The following is a 21,652-nucleotide window of genomic DNA, read 5'->3' as shown; positions in this document are numbered from 1 at the left end:
CAGCCTAGCAAATAACCGGGCTCTGTGGGTTCCCCAGGTGCAGCCCAGTATTTTCTGTGGTGAACCAGGTTAAGAATTATTATGAGAACAAAAACCATAGGCCTTCTTTTGAAAGAATGTGAAATTGATATTCATGTATTTGTCTTGCAACATCACCAGGTTAAATTATTATAACTGTATTTCTAATTCCATAGACAAAAGGAAGCCTTGAGAACAAAGATTTCCCTGACAGTGGAGACAAAAAATATGGTCCATGATTATCTACCTTCTTATGAACTACCTTGATAGGCCTTAATTGAGGCAGTGGAAAACGCTGTCTCCTTGATAAATTCTGCCCTCCTCACCTCTCTCTTCCTCTCTTTCTCTCTCTCTCTCTCTCTCTCTCTCTCTCTCTCTCTCTCTCTCTCTCTCACACACACACACACACACACACACAAATATATATATATATATATGTGTATATATATATATATATATATATATTTATATATATATATATATTTCTACCAAATATTAGGTATGAAATGTTGAGTCTACAACATTTCCATCAAGTTTTCAGCATAAGTCAGTCCAGACTGATAAGGGCTGCCCCGCCCTAGTTTTCCAGATCCTGTAATTCTAATGGCTATGAAGCATTTAGTTTCATTGTGAATTAATCCTCCAAAGACAACATGACTCATTCAGCAAGTCTCCCCAGCACTTTTGGTAAATAGATTCCACTGAAAAGGAATCTATAACTTTACTGCCATTTTATGGGCATTCATCTTTACAAAGAGCCATTTTCCAAAATGGATTCACCTATGATGCTTTTATAACTATTACAGCCACTTGCACTAGTTGTCCTTACCATTTGGGGAGTAATGGACCTATTTGAGAATCTTGAGTGAAGCCCCATGAATCCCAGATACAGAGCTCATGACTTTGCATACCCTTCTGAAGTAGAAACCCTCCTCCTCCATACCTCCTACCTATGGTCATGCATGTCGTCAAGCTGATCATGCACTGCCTGATGGCAACACAATGCTAGGATAGATTCAGGGGCACCTTTGGGATTCAGGGGTGCCATTTAACAGAGGTCTACCTGTCATAAATGTCCTCTCTGTCAGAGGAAGGACTCAGCCAGTCTTTCATTTCTAGAATTTCACCTTCGGTTCAGGTTCTTGGACTAATTTACAGACATCCCAAACTCATTCCAAAGTCTTAGAAAAAATTTAAATTAAAAAAAACAAACAAACACTCCACCCTGGTCAGTGTGGCTCAGTTGGTTGAGCATCATCACATGCACCAAAAGGTCACCTGTTTGATTCCAGGTCAGGACATAAGCCTGTATTGCTGACTTGATCCCCGGTAGAGGGCGTGCAAGAGGCAGCCAATTGATGTTATGTTCTCACATTGATGTTTCCTTCTCCTTCTCCCTTCCTCTCTCTCTAAAAATCAGTTTAAAAATCTTAAAAAAAAAGAAAAGGAAAAACATTCCCTATTCACATGGATACATTTAATAACATGAAATCTGTGACAAAGAGGCAAAAACCCTAAATCAAGTTGGCATCCCTTTTACTCTCTAACATTAGTGTAGGTAATGCACACTCTACTAAAGGGGTACGTCTCTTTGGAAAACAAGTAGGGAAAGGGACAAATTTGATAAGAAAAAACACAACACTTGCCCAAACATCTACATAACATTTGTGAATTTCCTTCTCCCTGCGTCCCAGCGGCTCGACCCAACGACTTGTGGAGAGGACTTCTGGCTGGTGCTTCAGGAACAGGCGCCTGAACTGACCTCCTCACTCCCCAAATGCACCTTATACAGAAGACTACGGGAAAGCCTCCCTTGTAGGGTTTTTTGTTTGGGACAATGCAAAACGTAAAAAGTAGAAGTCATTCTCCTGCCCAGAACACCACTGCAATAAGGATAATAACACAATGAAACTTCAAACGTGTACAGTGAGTACTTTATACTTTTTAGAGCATTTTCACACACATTATTTCAATCAACTCATACAACAGCTTTTGTCTTATAAACCGAGACAGTAGAAACTATAGGATCTTGCCCAAGATGATACAGGTAGTGGGGACAACTGGGACTAAACCCAGATTGCATGATTGGTCCGACATTTCCACTGGGTCACAAGCCAGTAAACGGGTCTCTGTCCCATTGTTGTCACCCCAGGTGATGTCCTCTCACTCTCTACAGTCAGGCTGCTTGTCAGTTAGAAATGATAGCTGTAGATATAAATTTCAAAGGGAGAAAAAATACAAGTCCTTCTTTGACAAGCATTATAGAGATATAAAAATAAAGGTGGCATTCTTTTTTATTGCTTCTTTACACAAGTCTTTCCCAGATGCAAAGGCCCTGTTGGGGAACAGTTCGTCAACCGATATTTCTATGTACACATAATACCCCTTAGTAATAGCAGAGCCTTCACACCAGGAAACCATTTGCTAAATATTCCCCACTGTCTCACAGCATGGCCTGTCCATTTCTTCCAGACATAAAACATCTGGGCTAGTACAAGAAACATAGCAAATTCAAAGAGATGTTTCCCAGATGTGCAGCTGTCCTCAAGAGTCTGTCCCAGGGCCAGCTCTGGAGATTCACATTTCCCAAGACCCTTTTCCACTGCATCTCACCATAGCTTTTATGTGACTGAAAAAAGTTCAAAGAGGTTGACCAGATAGCTGAATAGAGCACTGAGAAGGTAGCTGTGAGGAAGCAGCACATGAGAGCACCCAGCCAGTGGCCCATGCTATGTGGTCATGTGATGGTTTTCAAAATTCTATTCACAGCAAGTGCGGTGGGATTCCCTTTCAGATGTTTCGGTCAGGTGAAGGAATTCCCAGGAAGGCTGCCACCTTCGGTGTAGGGCGCGTTCTTCTTTGTCCTGGGTGACACACAGGCACACCACGGAGCCTTCGACTTTAGGAGAAACATCCTGCAGAAAGTTGCTCATACCAGTTCTGTCTTGGGAAGAGTCACTACCTCCACAGGCTTGTTTGGGGAGGTGACTGGGAGAAATGCTCGTTCCATTACAGGTTTAGAAAAATCTGGAAAAATACTCTGCTGTCGTGCAAACTTCTGAAAAACACATTAAAAGAGATAAGTGAGAAGTGAATATTTGGAGAAATGCACCAGTTGTCACCTCAGTTTAGACTCCATTCACTAAGGGCTGCCTGGACATTTGGTTTGAAAGCCCTCATTACGCTGGCTACTCACACACTCTACACTGGGCTTGGTCTATTTCACTGCTACTTCTAAACTCTAACCAGGAGATGCACTGGTTACAGACTGGGGTCATTTCAGGCCTCTACTGTTAGTTATCTATATGGAAAAATCAGTGCCCATAGAAACAGGCATTTGCAAAAAAAAAAAAAAAAAAAAAAAACTAAAGTCACTCACTTTTAAAATTTACTGCCCAGTAATTCTAACTATCTTATATGCAAATAACTTTAAAGACAAAATTACAAGCTCTTTGAGAGCAGGAAGTATGTCTTACACCCCTACAGTGCCTAGCTCCATGCCTTCTATACAGTAGGTGCTCACCAGAGTCTTTTACTTAACTAATGTCTAGAATAGCAACCAGAGAGAGGAGTACATGACCAGAGAGGCAAGACAGTAAATATAGAGATCCAATCAGCAACCAAAAAAAGGAGCCCTGGCATAGCTCCTGGGTGAGATCTGTCCTGGTCCCTACGTAGCCAGTCCTTCTTGATGGCATTGAGGCAGATGGGGAAGATCATTTCCTCATGGGTCAGGCCCAGAGATGACCCTGCTCCCCCACAACCCCCTCAGTCAACCAAGGTGAGCAGCTATGCAGAAGAGGCTCAGAGTCTCTAAGCTGGAGCCTCCTGTCAATAGCTCACAGGCATGTCAAGGATGCCTAAAAAGTAGCCAGCCACCCGCTACCACAGGACACTCTCTGTGTTCCCTACTGCTCTGGCTTCGCAGGGTTAATTCTAAAGAAGTGAGTGGAAGTAACAAAATATAAGGAGAGAATCCCTAAAAGGAAAAAGTTGGAGGGCAGGTGAACGACACTGATCTTTCCCTGTGTGGCTGTGATGCTCACTGGCCTACAAGAACGTGCCTCTGTCCTGGCTGGGGGACAGAAGGTGTTGCCCTTTCCACCGCTGTAACCATGAGGCATTTCTCAGATTTCCTTCAATATATTACTTCATGTCTCATCCCAGTGCTCTGTGCAGAGCCACAGGACAAAAAAACAAGCTGGGAGCTTGTTGTAATGATTCTCACAGTCCGGGGGCTCAATCAGTCCAGGGCACAGAGACTAGCTCTCTGTTATTAAATGACTTACACTGTCTACAAAACATTCAGATTGGTGCCCCGGGTGATCTTTTAGTAATAACAGATGTCTTAAGAAGATACTTACACAAGTGAAAATGATGAGTGTTAAGTAGAAAACCACCAAAGCCAACAGCAGTACAATCTCGGCTCTGTATTTCTTAAAAGTTGCTTCTCTGCGCTCCTTATGGCATCCTTTAAAAAAATAGGTGAAATATGAAGCCATTTAACAGGGCTTTTCTATCATAATAAAAAGCTAAGATGCTTTGTTCCTGCTCGTTAAGTCCCTGTCTCCCATTACTGTCCTCACATCTGTGCCATCGGAAGAACAACAGTAACGACAGCAGTGGCGGTGATGGCGGCAGCCAGCGCTCACTCTCACTCTATCCAGCTGTGTGCAATGGGATTGACACGTAGCATCTCACTGAATCTTCTGGGACAGGTCTGAGCATCCCATTTTACAAATGAAGGAATCAAGGCTCAGAGAGGCTGAGGGACTATGGCAGATGGCAGAGTCAGGAGTCAGGTCCAGACTTATCCTGCTGCCCATCAGTCTCCATTTCAAATGTCCGGGGTTTCCTGGCTTTTAATTTGCATTTATATCAGATGAACCACCAGTTGTTGATCTATCTATCTTCATTGTGTTGTGTAGAATGCTGGGTGTCCTGACATCAGGAGGATTGCAGGACTACAAAATGAGGCAGCGAGCTGCCCAGCTGTTGCTGGGTAAGTAGACACACTTTTGTAAAATTATTAAAGCTTCTCCACCAAGACTGATGGTAAGGGTGGCCTACAGAACAAGCTCCCCAGAGGGGTTAAAGGCTGTGGTTGCAACCCTCTGGGAGGCCGAGTGAGGCATTCAGCCCAGGAGGGGACATGGCAGAGACAGCCTCTCCCCACTCAGACATGACATCCTATGTGCTGCTTGGGGAAGCAAGGTTGCTAACTGAGTCTCCCTGAAGGCCAGGCAGGAGCAGATGGAGTGCAGATGATTGGGGGGTTCTTCCCAGGGACAACCTCAAGAAAACTGTCAACCCCTAAAACTGGATTTAAAAGTTAGTGCAATAGTCTAGGGATGAATTCTCACAGGAACCTATGACTCAAGGTTTAGAATCACTGGCCTAATGCTTCCTACAGTGTATTGGGCACACAGTCTACCCCAGGCACTGTACTTAGCATTTTAATGCAATATCTCATTTAACTGTCATAGCAAGCCGGTCGTAGAAATTATTATTCCATTTTAGAGATGAAAGAACTGAGGCTTAGAATCGATCAGAGATTTGTCCAAGATAACATGCTAAGGAACAGCATAGCTAACATCTGAACCAGATCTAAGTGACTCTAGAGCAGTGATGGCAAATCTATGACACGCGTGTCAGAGGTGACACGAGAACTCATTTTTTGGTTGATTTTTCTTTGTTAAATGGCATTTAAATATATAAAATAAATATCAAAAATATAAGTCTTTGTTTTACTATGGCTGCAAATATCAAAAAATTTCTATATGTGACACGGCACCAGAGTTAAGTTAGGGTTTTCCAAAATTCTGACACGCCGAGCTCAAAAGGTTCGCCATCAGTGCTCTAGAGTCTAACCACCTAGCAACTTGCAGGCCTTCGAAGAGGAAAGGAAAGAAAATCAGCTTTGCTTTCACTTCATCTCTGCTCTTCCCTGCTGGGTTTCTCCCATTTCTACCATAATATTCATTGAGTGCCTACTTGTGCCAGAGACAGCAGAGACGAAAGGAGAGAATGGAGCATGTCAGGTGTAGGAAATTCTACAAAGACAAACAAAGCAGTGTAAAGGGCTAGAGACGGACAAGGGTTATGCTGTGATGGGTGTGTGTGTGTGTGTGTGTGTGTGCATGCGTGTGTGTGTGTGTGTGTGTGTGTGTGTGTGTGTGTAACAGTGAACCAAATCAAACACTGACCAATAAACACTTATTGTGTTCTTGGGAGAATCAGAATATTATCTTGAGTCAGATTCCTTTGGAATACTGGATGGGAAAAAGTAGCTATTGTAAAAAAAAAATCAGGGATTATGTGACAACATTAGTCATTTCAAGTTTCAGCCACTAACAAGAATTGGGCAGAAGTCAAATGCAAAGCATATTTAAGCTACATAAAGATGTTATAAAAAAAATCCAAGAAGGAGATGATCCTTGTCTTGACACTTGATTCATGGAGCAAAAATGTGTGTCAGTCACTGCAACATGATTTTCTTGCTGTACTCTTTTCCTTTGGCCTGAGTTGAGATATTGGGAACGTTAACCTCTATAAAGGGAGAGAGAAGTGCTGTTCTCGTGTTAAAAAGGTAGAAACATGAAGCAACTATGTTTCAAGGCCCCAAATGAGCAGAATAGTACACAGTTATCTGGTGTTTGGTGACCACACAATTTCTCTATCTTCCAAAAATCAGACTTAGATACTTCCTATTTGCTCCACAGCATTCTTCCATGACTAAACGACAGTCAAGTTAATTACATGAGGCATCTTCCCCAGTCAGGCTGGGTGGATCTGTCCTCATTTACAGAAAAAAGGACAAGTGATGGCATTCTTGCAGTAGAATTTAGCTTTCAGCCACAGATGTGCTCCAAAGCTTCTGACTTAGGCTCCGGCGGAGAGGGTCAATTTTAACACCTACAGAAAGTGCACAAGCATTTTGCAAGAAGAAAACAAGTGCAGCAGATCACCTCACCTGTCACTTTCAAGGTCACTGTGCCACTTTGGTTTCTCTGCCCTTCCGGCCCCTCCAGAGTGCATCTGTATGTGCCCGAGCTGCAGCTGGTAGTGTTTCGGATCTTCAGGGAATACAGTCCTTCACTGGGGGCCTCGGAAGGGCCCTCCTGCTCCATCTGGTGATGGTTCTGCACCTCTATCCTCTCTTCACCGTTCTCTGTAAGCTGTTAAAAAAAAGAATCATTGAATCATGCTCTACTGACAGAACCGTAAGCACTGAGCCTCCACACCAATGTGCTGCCTCTTGTTTTCACAAAACCCACCCTCCACAGATGTCTGGAAACAGTTTATTGTATGGATGTGTGACCTTTGGGGGGCGGGGGGAGAGAATCGATGACAATTCTTTAAGGCTCTGTTTGTTTTGGAATTACATCAGGACTGTATTTTATGATCCTTCATATCCCATCCTCTACCCTACATGAAAGAGAGTGTTGCTATTGACGCTGATGATGTGTTGACGATGATGATCTGATGAAATGGGTAAATCACTTCAAATCAAATTTTGTTTCTGGCTGTTCTATATTAAATGTCCTCTTGTGTTCTTCAGCTACCAATTCACCCACCGACTGACTCTTATTTTTGTATTCCAGCCTTTGATTTGGAAACATTCCTAAATCTGTTAAGACCATTGCCAGACAATGATCTGACTTAGGCTGTTCTCCAAAGACCACATATCTGTGTGGTCATCCGAGAAATTACAGGAGGTACCACACTTACTCTACTAAAATAGGAAGACAGGTGACAGTAGTGCCATGTGGAGATTCTGTGTCAGATCATTTGGTCATATCGAGACACACGTGAAAGGATAGTTACAGCTTAAATTACTGTACCCAGGACAGATCAGCCTGTAGATGTCAAATTTAGCCAAACTAATTGGGTGGGATTTCTTTCCCTGAACTATCTTTATGATTAATTCCTGGGGTCTCTTCGTCATCTCCTACTTCAAAGATTAGGCACCTGCTGCACTCACCATCAATTCTCTTTTCCCCAGGTATATACTTAATTTGCCTAATTAACTTGCCCGTCCACCTTCCAATGAAATATTTCAAAGCTTCTAAAACAGACTTAAACAAGCAGGGAGGTGAATCACTGTGTTCGGTGCTCAGCCCCTAGCCCTGTGCTGAGTGGCTGGAGGCCAGCAGGAGCCTGGGTTCAGTGGCATTCCTTTCCTGGCCCCAGCAGTGTAACGGCACCACAGAGCCACCCCAGGGTAAGACACAGCACTAGCAGGCTTCACTGTCACTGTCTTTGCCTGCACCTGCCAGTGCTTCCTCCCTCATTCTGGGGCACCTTCAACTCCTCTCCTCCTTCTCAGAAGGGAATCGTCCAGGGAAATATATAACCAAGGGGTCAGGGGGACACCCAGTGATGCCAAGGCACCCAAGGAGAGAAAACACACGCACACCCTCAGTGGTTGGTTCCTGCTTAATTTATTAAGTTAGGGGAACACGCTACGAAGTCACCAGAAAGCTCCGGTTCCAGCTTCCACAGCCTCGGGTGTAGTTAGCATTCCTGTGGAGTGGGCTGCAGAGACATCTGGTGGCAGATTTATCGCTCCTGCACGGAGCTCTGCTCCACTCACTGGCACGGGGCTGCTAAGACTAATGGCTTTTCTCAGGCCCAGTCTATGAATGTAAATCCTATTACTTGACGGTTCTTCTTGTGTTGAAAGGTTCCTTCCTGAACAATCAAGGATCTACAAACTGGGGCCTTTAGGTGATCAAAAATAAAGGGAAAAAAGGAGGTGTGGCCAAGGAACCTTAGAAAAAGTTAAGGCGTCCAACGGATTCTAAAACACATATAACATAGCTCAATGTTTCCCTTTTCAGGACTAATTAAACGACACACTAAGGCAGCGATGGCGAACCTTTTGAGCTCGGCGTGTCAGCATTTTGAAAAACCCTAACTTAACTCTGGTGCCGTGTCACATATAGAAATTTTTTGATATTTGCAACCATAGTAAAACAAAGACTTATGTTTTTGATGTTTATTTTATATATTTAAATGCCATTTAACAAAGAAAAATCAACCAAAAAAAAATGAGTTCTCGTGTCACCTCTGACACACGTGTCATAGGTTTGCCATCACTGCACTAAGGCCTCATCATGTGCTCACACCTGTCCCCTCCACCCCCCACCTGAAGAGGTGCCCCTTCCCACCAGAGCTTTAGATGGGCCAGGTGTCCAAGACCATCAGCGGCCGCCTGTTCCGAGACTCCCCATCTGTAGTTTGAACTAATCAAGTCAGCTAGGTCTCTGCAATTTGCACGGTGATGTCTTTTCAAATTTAACCTCCAAATCCGTTCAACTTGCTAACAGATTTCACTGGAACTGTTTTGCTAGAAATCTCTGCATCTGAAGAGACAGACACTGGCTGCAATAATCATTTTGAGGTGATTTGCCTCTGGTTTTCTCCTCTCCTGGAGCCTCCTCTCCCATCCAGTGACCCCCTCCCTCAGCTCAGAAAGGCCCTAAAAGTCAAGATCAAAACTTCCAACCCCCTGGAGCAGGTGGAAAATAAACTATTGTGCTTATTTACTTAAATAGGACCCCACTGCCATGCTGGCTGCTGGGAGCCTCCCAGGCAAGTACTGTATGCCCAGCTGATCAGAACTGCTGGCAGTGGCCTTCTGCCCATATGCAGAGGAGAATTCATTTCAAACATCACCAGTAACAAGAGCAAAAAGTAATCTACTTGATGGCCAGATTTTCATGGGCTTCTAGCAAAACCCTCCAGCGGGCCTCTAGTTATATTCAATAGCAAAGCCAAGGCAGGGTGAGAAGAACAAACCAGAGAAGTAGGGAAAGGCAGAACAAAGAACCCCAAAGCGACCAGCAGAAGTGTGATGTCCTGAGCCACACAGCCAGCCATGGGATCACAGCAAAGTATCTCAACTCCCACGGGGTCATCTTCCAATGGCCCCTTCCTGGGTCTTCCTGAAAGACCCAGAGAACAAGGAACGCTACTGGCTTCCCCTGGGAACTCTTGCCACAGTAACAAACAGCTCTCTTTGTCTGGTAACTCGCTCCAGCAAAAGGAACCTGTACATTCACAGGATGTGCCTGGAAATAGTTCATAACCCTCCTCTGGCATCAAGCTGTGGGTGTAGACTGTAGACAATGCCTATTCCCCTTCTTTTTGTTATTGTAAGATATGCCTTTGTGGGTGAACAAGGGGCCACATACCAGACCTTGCAAGCTCAGGGGAGGCCTGCATGGCAGGCCTTACAAACTCAGAGAATGAAAGTAACTACATAGGGTGGTCTGAACGTAAAAATTCCTAACTAAGAGCAAGTCCCAACAGGTAGTCATGTCCTAAGCTTATAGCTTCCTTGACCAAGGCCAATCTTTACCTTAACTGAGCCTGTCTGTTGTGTTTTTGCATCTAAGAGAGCATACCTTTGAAATGTCAGACTAATCTCCTTTTCCAGATCCCTCAGGGCACAACCTCCCACCAGAACAGGAGACCACAGACCCCCATATTGTTATCTTGCTCCCCACACATCATCTCTATGTGCTGTAAACGTTAGTTACTACTGGTGCCCACCAATGTAAAAGAAATACGTGTTTCTCCATTTTGCCTTTTTAGCCAGTCCCAGAGATTTCCATGCTTTGCTTTCTCCCGCCCCCCGTGACCGATCACCAGTGGATTGCATGTAACTCTCCTTACATCTCCTCCTTTGATTCTAATATATAAAATAAGCTGCAAAACTGCATTTCTCTGGAGCATTTTCTCAATCTGGTAGATTTTGTTTCCCGGCAACTGTCGTCAGTTTGGCTCAAATGAACTCAAAAATTCTCTACAGGTTTGGACGTGTCTTGTGTCAACACCTTCTCATGTGACTCCACCTGGGAAACCTGGGCCTTGTCTACAGCCGCAGACACAGTTGTAGTGTTGATGTTAATGCTGCGTGCTGAAGTGGGAGTGCCCACTAGCAGTACCAACACTCCATATGTAAAAGTTCAAATCATTGCCTGCAGCCCTGTGCCCGAGCAGCTATCACACTGTGGGGTCAGCAGAGTTCATGGTGGTGGCAGCATCGGTGTTGAAGAACCGGATGATGATAGAGTAACAGCAAACGGGCCATCCTCAACTTTGCTTTGTTTCGTGAGTTCTTATAAACATTCGAGCTGGCTCAAACTCAACCACTGGCAAGAAAGGCTCTTTAAACATTCCAAATCTAAACGTGTTTCACTGACTCTCTGCAGACACATTATTGGAAACAGTAATTTATTACAAAAGGAGCCCTCCGATGGAGTCACAGCCAAGCGTAATTGACAGGAATGATTTAACGCACCCTTTACTAGGACAATGCTGATATTGTAGTGCTCTAGACCACAACACGATCTGGGCAAATTAACTCCTCCAAACACTCATCACAATTATATTTTTAAAATCTTCATTCTCTACATTAACTCTTTTGCTGGCCAGTCTACCTTTTTGACTGAATTAGAAAAGGAAAAAATACAGGATCTCACTTTCAGAAAGCCTCCGGACTTTTGACTTGTCTCAAGGCTTCCAAATTGACTAAATTATTTACATACCATATTCTTTCTCTTAAATTGCAATTTGACCTTAAGAAAACCACGAGCCCTAAATTAAATCACCTCTCTTTAATTTGCTGAATACTAAATCAATCAAATACAAGTACTAATTTTAAGGGCATATGAATCAAGTTCTTTTAGAAATGATGGACAAATTTGAACTAGAATAAAATAAACCAAATAAATAGTTGAATATGGCTGAAAATGAAACAATATTTTAGTCAAAACCTCTATTGTATAAAGTGCTTATTTAAATTTACATCATTTTATCCAAATATATGCTAACCTCCTGGATTACTATATTTTAATATAAGAGGGCAACACTTCTATTCTTATCACAAAGGAAGAATTTTGACCACAAACCTAAAATCCAAATTTATCATTCATGAGATCTATTAAGAACGTGATAGGAAACTAACTACAAGAAAGAGGTTATTTGAGGGGCAATGTGTATACGGTATGTATGTAAATGTAATTCAATAATTTGATTAAACATATTTAAAAGCATAACTTGTATTTAAAGATAGTATTAAATTAATCTAATATATTCTGATCACACTGAACAGCTTTTTTTAAAATCACATTTCTCGTGCACTAACATTCATGTACCTTGGTTTCTGACTCAATTAAAGTGCCAATATAATCACCATTCATCATAAAAACAGCTCTTTTTAACGTGCAAAATAGTTTGGCTTGGAGGTTGATGTCATAATGAGGGTAGAATGTATGCACATTAACATCGTTTTTTTCTAAGTATAGTTTTATTGGAAAAATGATTTTCCACTTTGAAATTTAGTGGATCTAACAGACAGAGTTGAATTTATGGTGATTAAAAGAGTCATGACTATGGCAGAGGCAACATAATGAACAACACAGACTTTGGACCTGGAACCAAACCCCAGCTCCACCACAAGTCCTGCTCTGGGCCAACTGACTGAACAGCTCTTGGGCTTCTTTTGCTCACAGAGATGGGGGGTTAGGTGGTAATTAAATCTCACAACATTGGCGTAAAGATACCTGTGATGATGGAGGTGTACATACAGCACAGTGTCAATCATATAGAAAGCCCTAAAAATGTTACTACTCTCTTTTCTTTTCATAGCCAAGGTTTCATTCAGCATTCTAAATACGTCCCTGCACATGGGAAATATTCAAAAAGTATTTGCTGAATGAATGAGTGAATTTTAGATACAAGAGAATGTTACAAGTGCACTGGCCTTGGAATCAAAAGGTCTGAAGTCAAGTCCCAGCTTTTCCATCAGTTAGCTGGGTCATCTTTGGTAAATCACTTCAACTCTGAGCGATTTCCTCATTTTACTTACCTCATATCTCATGGGGTTATTTTAAAAATCAAGTTAGCAAACACATAAAGTGCTTTATAATTGACTAGAGGCCCAGTGCACAAAAATTTGTGCACTGGGGGAGTCCTTCAGCCCAGCCTGTGCCCTTTGCAGTCTGGGAACCCTCGGGGGATGACCACCTGCTGGCTTAGGCCCACTCCCCGGGGGATTGGGCCTAAGCTGACAGTTCGACATCCCTCTGGCAGCCCGGGAGCCCTCGGGGGATGTCCACTTGCCAGCGGGGAGCAGGCCTAAGCTGCAGTCGGACATCCTTAGCGCTGCTGAGGAGGCGGGAGAGGCTTTCACCACCACCGCTGTACTGGCAGCCATCAGCCTGGCTTGTGGCTGAGCAGAGCTCCCCCTGTGGGAGCACACTGACCACCAGGGGGCAGCTCCTGCATTGAGCGTCTGCCCCCTGGTGATCAGTGTGTGTCATAGTGACCAGTCATTCCCAGTTGTTCTGATGTTAGGGTCAATTTGCATATTACCCTTTTATTATATAGGATAGAGGTCTGGTGCACGGGTGGGGGCCAGCTGGTTTTCCCTGAAGGGTGTCCCTGATCAGGATGGGGGTCTTCGCTGGGATGCCTGGCCAGCCTGGGTGAGGGGCTGATGGCTGTTTTCAGGCTGGCCATGGTCCCCAGCCATCCAAGCTCCCAGTGGAGGCTGGCTGGAAGCAGGTATCTGGGATTTATTTATCTTCTATAATCAAAACTTTGTTACCTTGAGCAGAGGCCACAGCCGGCCAGGGCAGGCAGGAAGCTTGGCTTCCTCCATCACCAGGGCAACCAAGCCTCCTGCTTGCTCCAGCTCCATGGCTGCCGGCCGCCGTCTTAGTTGGGTTAATTTGCATATTTGCTCTGATTGGCTGGTGGGCATGGCTTGGGGCAGAGCAGAGGTGCGGTCAATTTGCATGTTTTTCTTTTATTAGATTAGATAACATTGGTAATAGAAATGATCTCTGATAGCTTTCCACTCCGTTCTTTTCATTCAGTCATGCCTTACTGTTGATACTTCCAGTCTCCTCTCTGCTTTTCAATCCTAAAAGTCCCAATCTCTGCTTTAGGAAGAAATTATTTTTCTACTCAAAGGATCTCTAAAATATCCACAATGCTGAATTTTGTAAATTTTAGGGAAGTACTTTAGCCTAGGTCAGGTCTGAGCTAAGGATTGCAGGTAGAAAATTTGGGGTCATCACAGGAGTAACCAGGATGAGATCATGGAAACAGTTTTAGATGAGGAGCACTTTTCTTAGGTAAGCGAATCTCTTTTTAGTCCTGCCCTTCATAAAACCTTCCCTTACATCATTGAGACCTTCTTTTAACTTCCTCTTCTTTGTGTAGTGACATAACCACATACAGAACTAAGACAATACAGTCCTCATGTGATTCAGCTTCCCCCTTTTAATCAACACTTGTTTAATGGAAAACAAGTGTTTGGTATCTTTTTTCCTATTTAACTCTCAGCTGTCTTCTTCCTCTCTACCCTCTTCCAAGCTAAAAGATTTTAGCAACTTTGCTCTGTCTTGTCATTATTCAAAAATCTCAGTGATCCAGTATTCTGCTCTGGCTGAGGCTTCTATTGCTTTGTCTCAAGCAGTCACATTCTGCCTTGCCCACTCTTCCATAGAACCACGTGGACAGGACTGGGGACCAAGAGGAAAGGGGAGGAATATTCTATGCATGTGTTCAAGTCTTATTGAGTTAACCTGATGGAAATTTCACTGTAATTAAAGAATAAAGCCTCACTCTGAGATTCATCTTTCAGGATGAATCATATTCTGCCCTTCACAACAAGAAATATGACATTTTTCATTATGTCATCCTCTTTGCTTAAAAACTTTAAATGGACCCCTGCTATCTAAAGGATAAAGTTCAAACCCTTTGTTTGGCATTTGAGGTTCTTCACAATCTGTTCCCAGCCTACTTCTAACATCACCTCTCAGCTTTTTGCTTTACAACTGTCCTCTCTAAATCACTAGTTACCCATAGCTTCCCCCAAATACTTGTGGATCCCTATGTCCATGCCTGTGCTCAAGATGGTCCTCTTGCCCAGCTGGCATGGGTCAGTGGTTGAGCGTCGACCTATGAACCAGGAGGTCACAGTTCGATTCCCAGTCAGGGCACATGCCCTGGTTGCAGGCTCGATCCCCAGTGTGGGGTGTGCAGCAGGCAGCCAATCAATGATACTCTCTCATCATTGGTATATCTATATCTCTCTCCCTCTCCCTTCCTCTCTGAAAATTAATAAAAATATATTTCATAAAATAAAAATAGACAGTCCTCTGCCAAAACATCTGTCTTGTTCTTGGAATGGCCAATGCCAAGCCCATAACTTAGCACATATTTGGGACTTAGAAATATTTACTAAATAATGAAGGTGTTAATATGACAGACATCTGAAAACCAACTTTAGGTCGTTCATAGTTTGACCTAAAGTGGAACCTATAAAAATGATTCAACCAGGTCAAGTAGTATAGGTGCCAATGGGGACAGTATGATTTTTCTATGATGCTAAACCACACATTGTTTTCACTTTTCAGTGTTGTAGTGCTTCTATATTTAATGTACAAATGTTTCTTTTTTCTCTTAAAAACATGTTCTTAAATCTCTCTTACAATGGGTGGCATTCTAAAATCAAGGAAGTACAGTGAGTGGCATGCATTGGCTCCTTCATGGGTCCTTCAGGGTCTATGGCTGTACAGAGTACGTCTACCCAGACCACTCATCAACGCTAGCCCCTCCGAAGGCACTCTGCTCTGCTTAGTGCCCCCTTGCTATGTAGCTCATTATTACATAAGATGGTAGAGACAGAAAATATAATTCCACTGAATAGGAGTTTAGCAATGTGCATGGGAGGCAGCTTCATAATGAATGAAGAACAAGAAATATCTGAGTGGTGAAGTAGCCTCGTTCAAGCCGTTAACCTGCTCTCCCACAGACCCCTTAGTCTCCAGGATATCCCATGATCTCCAACAGCTAGGACTCTTCGAAATAAAACAAATGTCAAGTCTGATCTATTCTCTGAAACCATAGTCTTACTTCCCCTTTCTCCCTTCCTTTGGAAATCATCTAAAAAAGACACTTGTCTTGTGACGCATCTGTCCTCACCCCCGCAGTGTCACCCAGAGATGAACTATATATCCTCTTTCGTTATGCATCAACATAGGTTGTCAGGGCTCCTAGCATGATAAAAGATGGTACTACATCTCCTTGATTAATAGCCATTCATTAGTAGTAGTAGCAAATATCAACCATCCCCAAACACTCCACCCAGTGTCATCCTCTCCCTCCAAACCTAGTGCAGCCTCATTAAAGAGAGTGAAAACCCATGGTGCTCAGTCTGAAGCACAGATGTGGCCCTTAATGGGTGGTCTTACTCCTGGCAGGCACAGGCTTGTGCTATGCCCTCTTATGCTAGAATCCAACTCAAGGTCACAGCCTGTGGAAGAAGAGTGCTGGAGAAAAGTCTATTTGCAAAATTTCTCTAAATACCTCCTCAAACAACCACAATCTATTCACAACTTTAAAAGCTAAATGTAATGGGTGTACTGTATTCACTTTTCTTTTTCTTCTCAATCACTCATTCTGCCTTAAAAGGTACAATATAGGAAGGGATGCGAGGAGGATCCACTGCTGGATTCCAGAGAGGAGGAAAGTAAAGTTGGGTTAACAAGAATTGGGCTATCTCTACCTACTCTTGGCTCCACTTTTTATTCCTCCCTGTGCATGTCTATACTAAGCCCCTTCTGGGTCCCTCTCATTAAGTCTTCTTAATAAAGAGAATGAAATGGACACTGTTCCTTCCCCATTCACCCTAACATTATAAACAATGATTGGACACCATCTGCTTTGAGTCTTTTGATAAAAGGCACATGATAAGAAACACATGGTTTACACAGGTTCTTTTGTTAATCACAAGTGATCAGTGCCAACTGGACAGTGGCAGGATGCTCTGTGGTGCCTGAGAACTGAGTGGTAAATGGAATTTTGGATTGTGAGTCATTGTAACTGTAACTGTGACATGTAGAAGGCCTGCAAGAATGTGATTCAATCGGCAGACAGTGAAAACCCACCCTGGAAGGGACTCTCTGTTTTACTTCTCCAGCAGTCAACCCACGACTATGCAAGAGGTTTTACAAACCACACTAGTGATGCTGAGAAGGTGATGTGAGCCAGGCTGGCCATAGTCACCAGATTTAAATTCCTCACTTTATAGCTACCTCTCTGCTTGACTAAAATGTTTTATAAGAAACTTGGGAGCGGGGGGGAGGGGGGGTTTGATGACAAGTCACTTAATCCTCTGTAAGATGAAGTATTTCAGTATTTCACCTTATTTCCAGAACACTCTATCCATTTTTCTTGCACAAGAACAATTGATGCAAAAGTATCATTACTGGGCTGGAAAATAACAAATATCTACAGTATAGGCTGAGATCTATTAAAAAGTTCTTGAAGGAACAATATATAACACTTTTGAGATATCTGATTAGTGCATTGGCATAACATGGCTCTCCTATCCACACTACTCAATCACAGTTCACTTTCTTAAAAAATAAATAAATAACTATGGTATGAATTTTCAAAGACTCTATTCCATGAAACGACAGGAAAAAAAAAAAAGAGAGAATGCCAAGGGACTTTTGTCTTTTTTATCACAGTTTTGAGAGACCTGCAGGGTAAATCATGCAAAAGTCATGTTCAATAAACAAGCACATACATTATAGAGTTACATCATCAGCTGACAACCAAGAAGCCAAAGGTTAATTGCTATGGTTTACTATATCATTCCAAGTGACCTCGTGCAAGAAGATTTAACTTGACAACTGTTTGAACTTTACAGAATGAAATTTCATCTGCTTGTTTCAGGAGTACTTTTTCATTACTGCCCTGGGGATATTAATATTGTTTTATTTTTTTAATTACTCTCTGGAAAGAACAGTGGTTTCACGGTTTCCCCCTTCTTTAAAACTAAGTCCCTACCTGGCTAGCCTGGCGACACTTTCATTTTCTTTACCTTAAATCAGTGGTTTTCAACCTTTTTTATCTCGTGGCACACATAAACTACTAAAATTCTGCAGCATACCAAAAAATATATATATTTTTGCCAATCTGACAAAAAATATTGGTATAATTTTGATTCATTCACACTGGATGATTATTGTTGTGTTGTTGTTGTCATTTTTTAATTTGATATTTAAAGAAAAAGAGGTTTGTGCCCCTAACTAAATAGTCAGATATTGCATGTTTTAAAAATTCTTGTGGCACACTGGTTGAAAATCGTTCCCTTAAGTACTTTAGAGAGGAAACAATAAGATAGACTTTTAAGAACTCAGGCTGTGGAGTCAGACTACTTGATTGAGATCCCAACTCCACCATTTAGCCAGTTATGTAACAGTGAGCAGGTTATTTCACTCCCTAAGGCTCAGTTTCCTCATCTCTACGGCAGAGGTAATGGTACTGATCTCTTAGAAGATCTATTGGAAGGACTGAAACAGCTAATACAGGTAAATAGTTACCTCAGAGCCTAGCAGATGGTGAGCACTCAAATAATATGGGTTTTACACTATTTTTGTTTAAATAGTATTCTTTTTTTTTAATCCTCACCCGCGGATACATTTTTATTGATTTTAGAGAGAGAGTAAGGGGGAGAGAGAAAGGGAAACATTGAAGTGAGAGTGAAACATCAGTTGGTTGCCTCCCATATGAGCCTCTGACTGGGGATTGAACCGGAAATCTAGGTATTAAGCCAGAAACGGTTTGGTGCATGGGAGGACACTCCAACCATCCGAGCCACCTGGCCAGAGCTAAACAGTATTGTTTTTTACAATGAGAACAATTTAGAAATTGGAAATGTGTTCTCTGATCCCATGGTGAATACGGCGGAAATGAAGTGGGAATAACAACAAACCTACTTTCATACACAACACTGCGCCCCAAGGCTGCAGCGCCACTTCCACTGCACATAACTCACCAAGTGCCAGCCTGGACTCACGGGGCACCTACCTTCGCAATTAGCAGGGCAAACAGTGGGTGCATTCAGAACACACAAAAGCAGTTGTGCAGCACTGTCTCCAGGGAACAGTCAACCTGGGTAGGCTGAGAGAGGTAACTGTCCTCTGCTCCTTGTTAAATGTCCAGATGTGTGTTCAGGTTCTCACAGCATCTTTTATGCTGGGCAGAAGAGAACCCTGCTTCGGTGGAAAGGGGCAATACATGGAGATTTGCTCCCAGGTAAGAGGTCAATGAGTGACAGCTGCAGAATAAGCTGGGAGAGCATACTCATTCTGCTTAACCTAGAGGCAGTAATCTCATTAGAGAAGGTGAACCAAGGACCAGTGATGGCCAACAGCGGCGGCTTGGCTTTGCAACGCCACCAGAACCTCAATCTTAGAATGTGAAAATGTTCCAGTTCAGAGGAAACTTTAAAAATAGCCTCAACGCGACTCAATCCTCTCACAGCAGAAGCAATGACGCCTGTTCTTACACGCGTGGACACTGCTCATACACCCTCACTGACACCCTCCCTGCTGGACCTCTCAGGACAGCCAGAGGGCGGCGAAGCTACGGTAAGGGAGGAGGCCAAGGAAAGGGGATGACTGACAGGTGGTCACCACCTATGAAACAACCTAGGCCACGCCCATCTCTCAGTCCTTCCTTTCCAAACGCCCCCCCCCCCACAAACCGATGGGCATCACAGTCACAAAACACCAAAAATCAGAAATCCTCTTGCCCAGTGTCTCAATAGGCCCTGGCTGCTTTCTCCCCGGCCCAACCACAGGTGGCCTCCAACTCAACCCAAACGCGCTCAACAGTACGTCTAATGTGAGTCATTCATTCGGGCCACTTCTAGGGGCAAGAAAGAACTGAGGTCCTCAGGAACAAAATCTAAGTCTGCCGAGTACCTGGGTGCGCACAGAGTTGGGGCGAGGGCCGGGAGGTGTATGGGAAGACAGGGTGCTTGGAGTCCAGCTGCGGGAGACTCCCCGACCCCCAGCCGCATAAGGTCTCCAGCCTCAGGGAGGTGGGTCGGCAGCCTCCAATTCAGCCGACCAAACCCCTGCCTGCGGGCATATGGGGGCTTACCTTGGCCCAGGAGACCCTATAGGGCACCTGCGGGTCCCGGGGGGCGGTGCAGGGCAAGTCCACATCCTCGGAACAAGCCGCCTTCACTTCCCGCGCTGCTGGCGCCAGGCTGCAGGCTGCAAGAGGGAGAGAGACCGAGGCGTGAGCAAGCGAGGAAAGGGGGTGTCGTGGGGAAACGGGGGGCGACAGGAGGTCTCGGGCCCTACCGCAGCTCAGGAGCAGGAGCTGGAGGCTGCGCGACATGGCTGGGGAATGCCGGCCTGTGGCGCCCTGGCGCCGCGCTCTTGTACCCGCGCGCTCAGGAACTTCCCCAGGCGCCGGCCCAGGGGAATCCCCAGCGGGGGGCGGAAGCAGCAGGCGCGCCCTCCCCGCCCCGCGGCCACCGGGGCGTCCCCTTGCCCGCCCCCGGCGCCCGCGGCCCGCGCGTCCCCGCCCCCCGGCGCCCCCAAGCTCGCGTCGCCGCCGCTGCCGCTGCCGCTGCCGCTGCCGCCGCCGCCGCCGCCGCCGCCGCCGGGCCGCAATGACAACTATCCCCGCGGAACGCCCCGCGCTTTGGCTTTGCAAACCGCGCTCGCAGGCGTGACACCAGCCGCTGACCCGCACAGCAAAGCCTGGAGCCGGCCCAGTCCAGGCGGTTATGTTCTTTTTACGAAGGTGAAACCAGATTGAGAGAGGTCCAGCCGCTCCCCAGGCGCCCTGCCTGTCCGCGGAGACGTCACTGGTGAACCAGGTCCTCAGTCCAGATTCTGTGAGATTCAAAAACTCAGATTTCCAAGGAACGCAGCAAGACTGTAGTTCCTGGCCAAGCCTTCTGGTGAGGGTTATCCGTCGGTATCATTCAGCCTCTTTAAATTGTTCCAACAAAGGAGACTCCTATTAAAATAAAAATTATGCAGATAATTTTGGGGAAACCCCCCCTGTTAGGTCGGAGAGAGCCCAGGATCAGAGACATGTGATGAGACAATGGACTTCCCCTGGGATTTCTCACAGATCAACGTGCCAGACACAGATACCAGCTTCTTCTCCCTGAATCCACATACCCCCACACAGATACAGACTTCTTCTGAATACCCCCGCCCATCCCCTGAGGCAGAGAATTCCTCAGCTCATGTCCCCACCCCTCACCCAACTGCAGTATAAAAAAAGCGCCCCCCTCCCTGTTGGCGTGAATCCACGTGCCCTGTCCTGGGGGTACGTGGGTCTCCCGGGGACGCAGAATAAACCTTTTCCTTTCCTTTCTTTTCTGATTCACTGGACTCTATTTCTTGCGCCGCCTCCTGAGTCACCTAACCTAACACCCCCCAAAAAAAATCTAGACGAAGTTAGAAATCACCTATAATCTATCCAGAAGTAACTATTGGTAACATTTGGTGTCTTTGCTTCAATGAATAAAATATATTTTTAATGGTCTACTCTACCTACTATTTTACTTGATTTTAGCTTAATATTTGTCAAGTGTTTCTACATCATTAAAGTTTCATTAAACAGTATCATTTTGGTGGCTCCATAATATTCCATCCTACAGTTGTACCATAAATTAGAACTGATTGGTGTTAGACATTATTAATCTAGTGTTACTAGTCTAGATAGTGTTAGGTTGCTTCTTTAATTATCAACATTACAGACAATGCTGTGGTTACTAACATGAACT

General features: G+C 44.3%; 1 protein-coding gene across 2 annotated transcripts; it reads right to left on the bottom strand.

The window, feature by feature from the left end:
• Nucleotides 1–1,907: 1,907 nt before the first annotated feature.
• On the bottom strand, nt 1,908–20,380 carry CD83 (CD83 molecule). 2 transcript variants are annotated; one of them, XM_059688678.1, is made up of 5 exons: nt 20,208–20,380; nt 20,002–20,117; nt 6,992–7,196; nt 4,383–4,489; nt 1,908–3,073 (listed from the first exon to the last, which is right to left on the bottom strand). In XM_059688678.1, exons 1-5 carry the CDS (start codon nt 20,242–20,244, stop codon nt 2,948–2,950), a joined length of 591 nt encoding a protein of 196 aa, XP_059544661.1. In that variant the 5' UTR covers nt 20,245–20,380; the 3' UTR covers nt 1,908–2,947. The 2 variants fall into 2 exon arrangements, with proteins under 2 accessions (XP_059544661.1, XP_059544660.1); XM_059688677.1 differs by having other exon boundaries at nt 1,919–3,076; nt 20,208–20,364.
• Between the last annotated feature and the right edge of the window lie 1,272 nt (nt 20,381–21,652).

This window comes from Myotis daubentonii, chromosome 3, assembly GCF_963259705.1.
Source record: "Myotis daubentonii chromosome 3, mMyoDau2.1, whole genome shotgun sequence".
NCBI classification, from domain to species: domain Eukaryota; kingdom Metazoa; phylum Chordata; class Mammalia; order Chiroptera; family Vespertilionidae; genus Myotis; species Myotis daubentonii.
The sequence above is the reverse complement of the archived record's forward strand: the minus strand, read 5'-3'. Positions and strand labels throughout refer to the sequence as shown.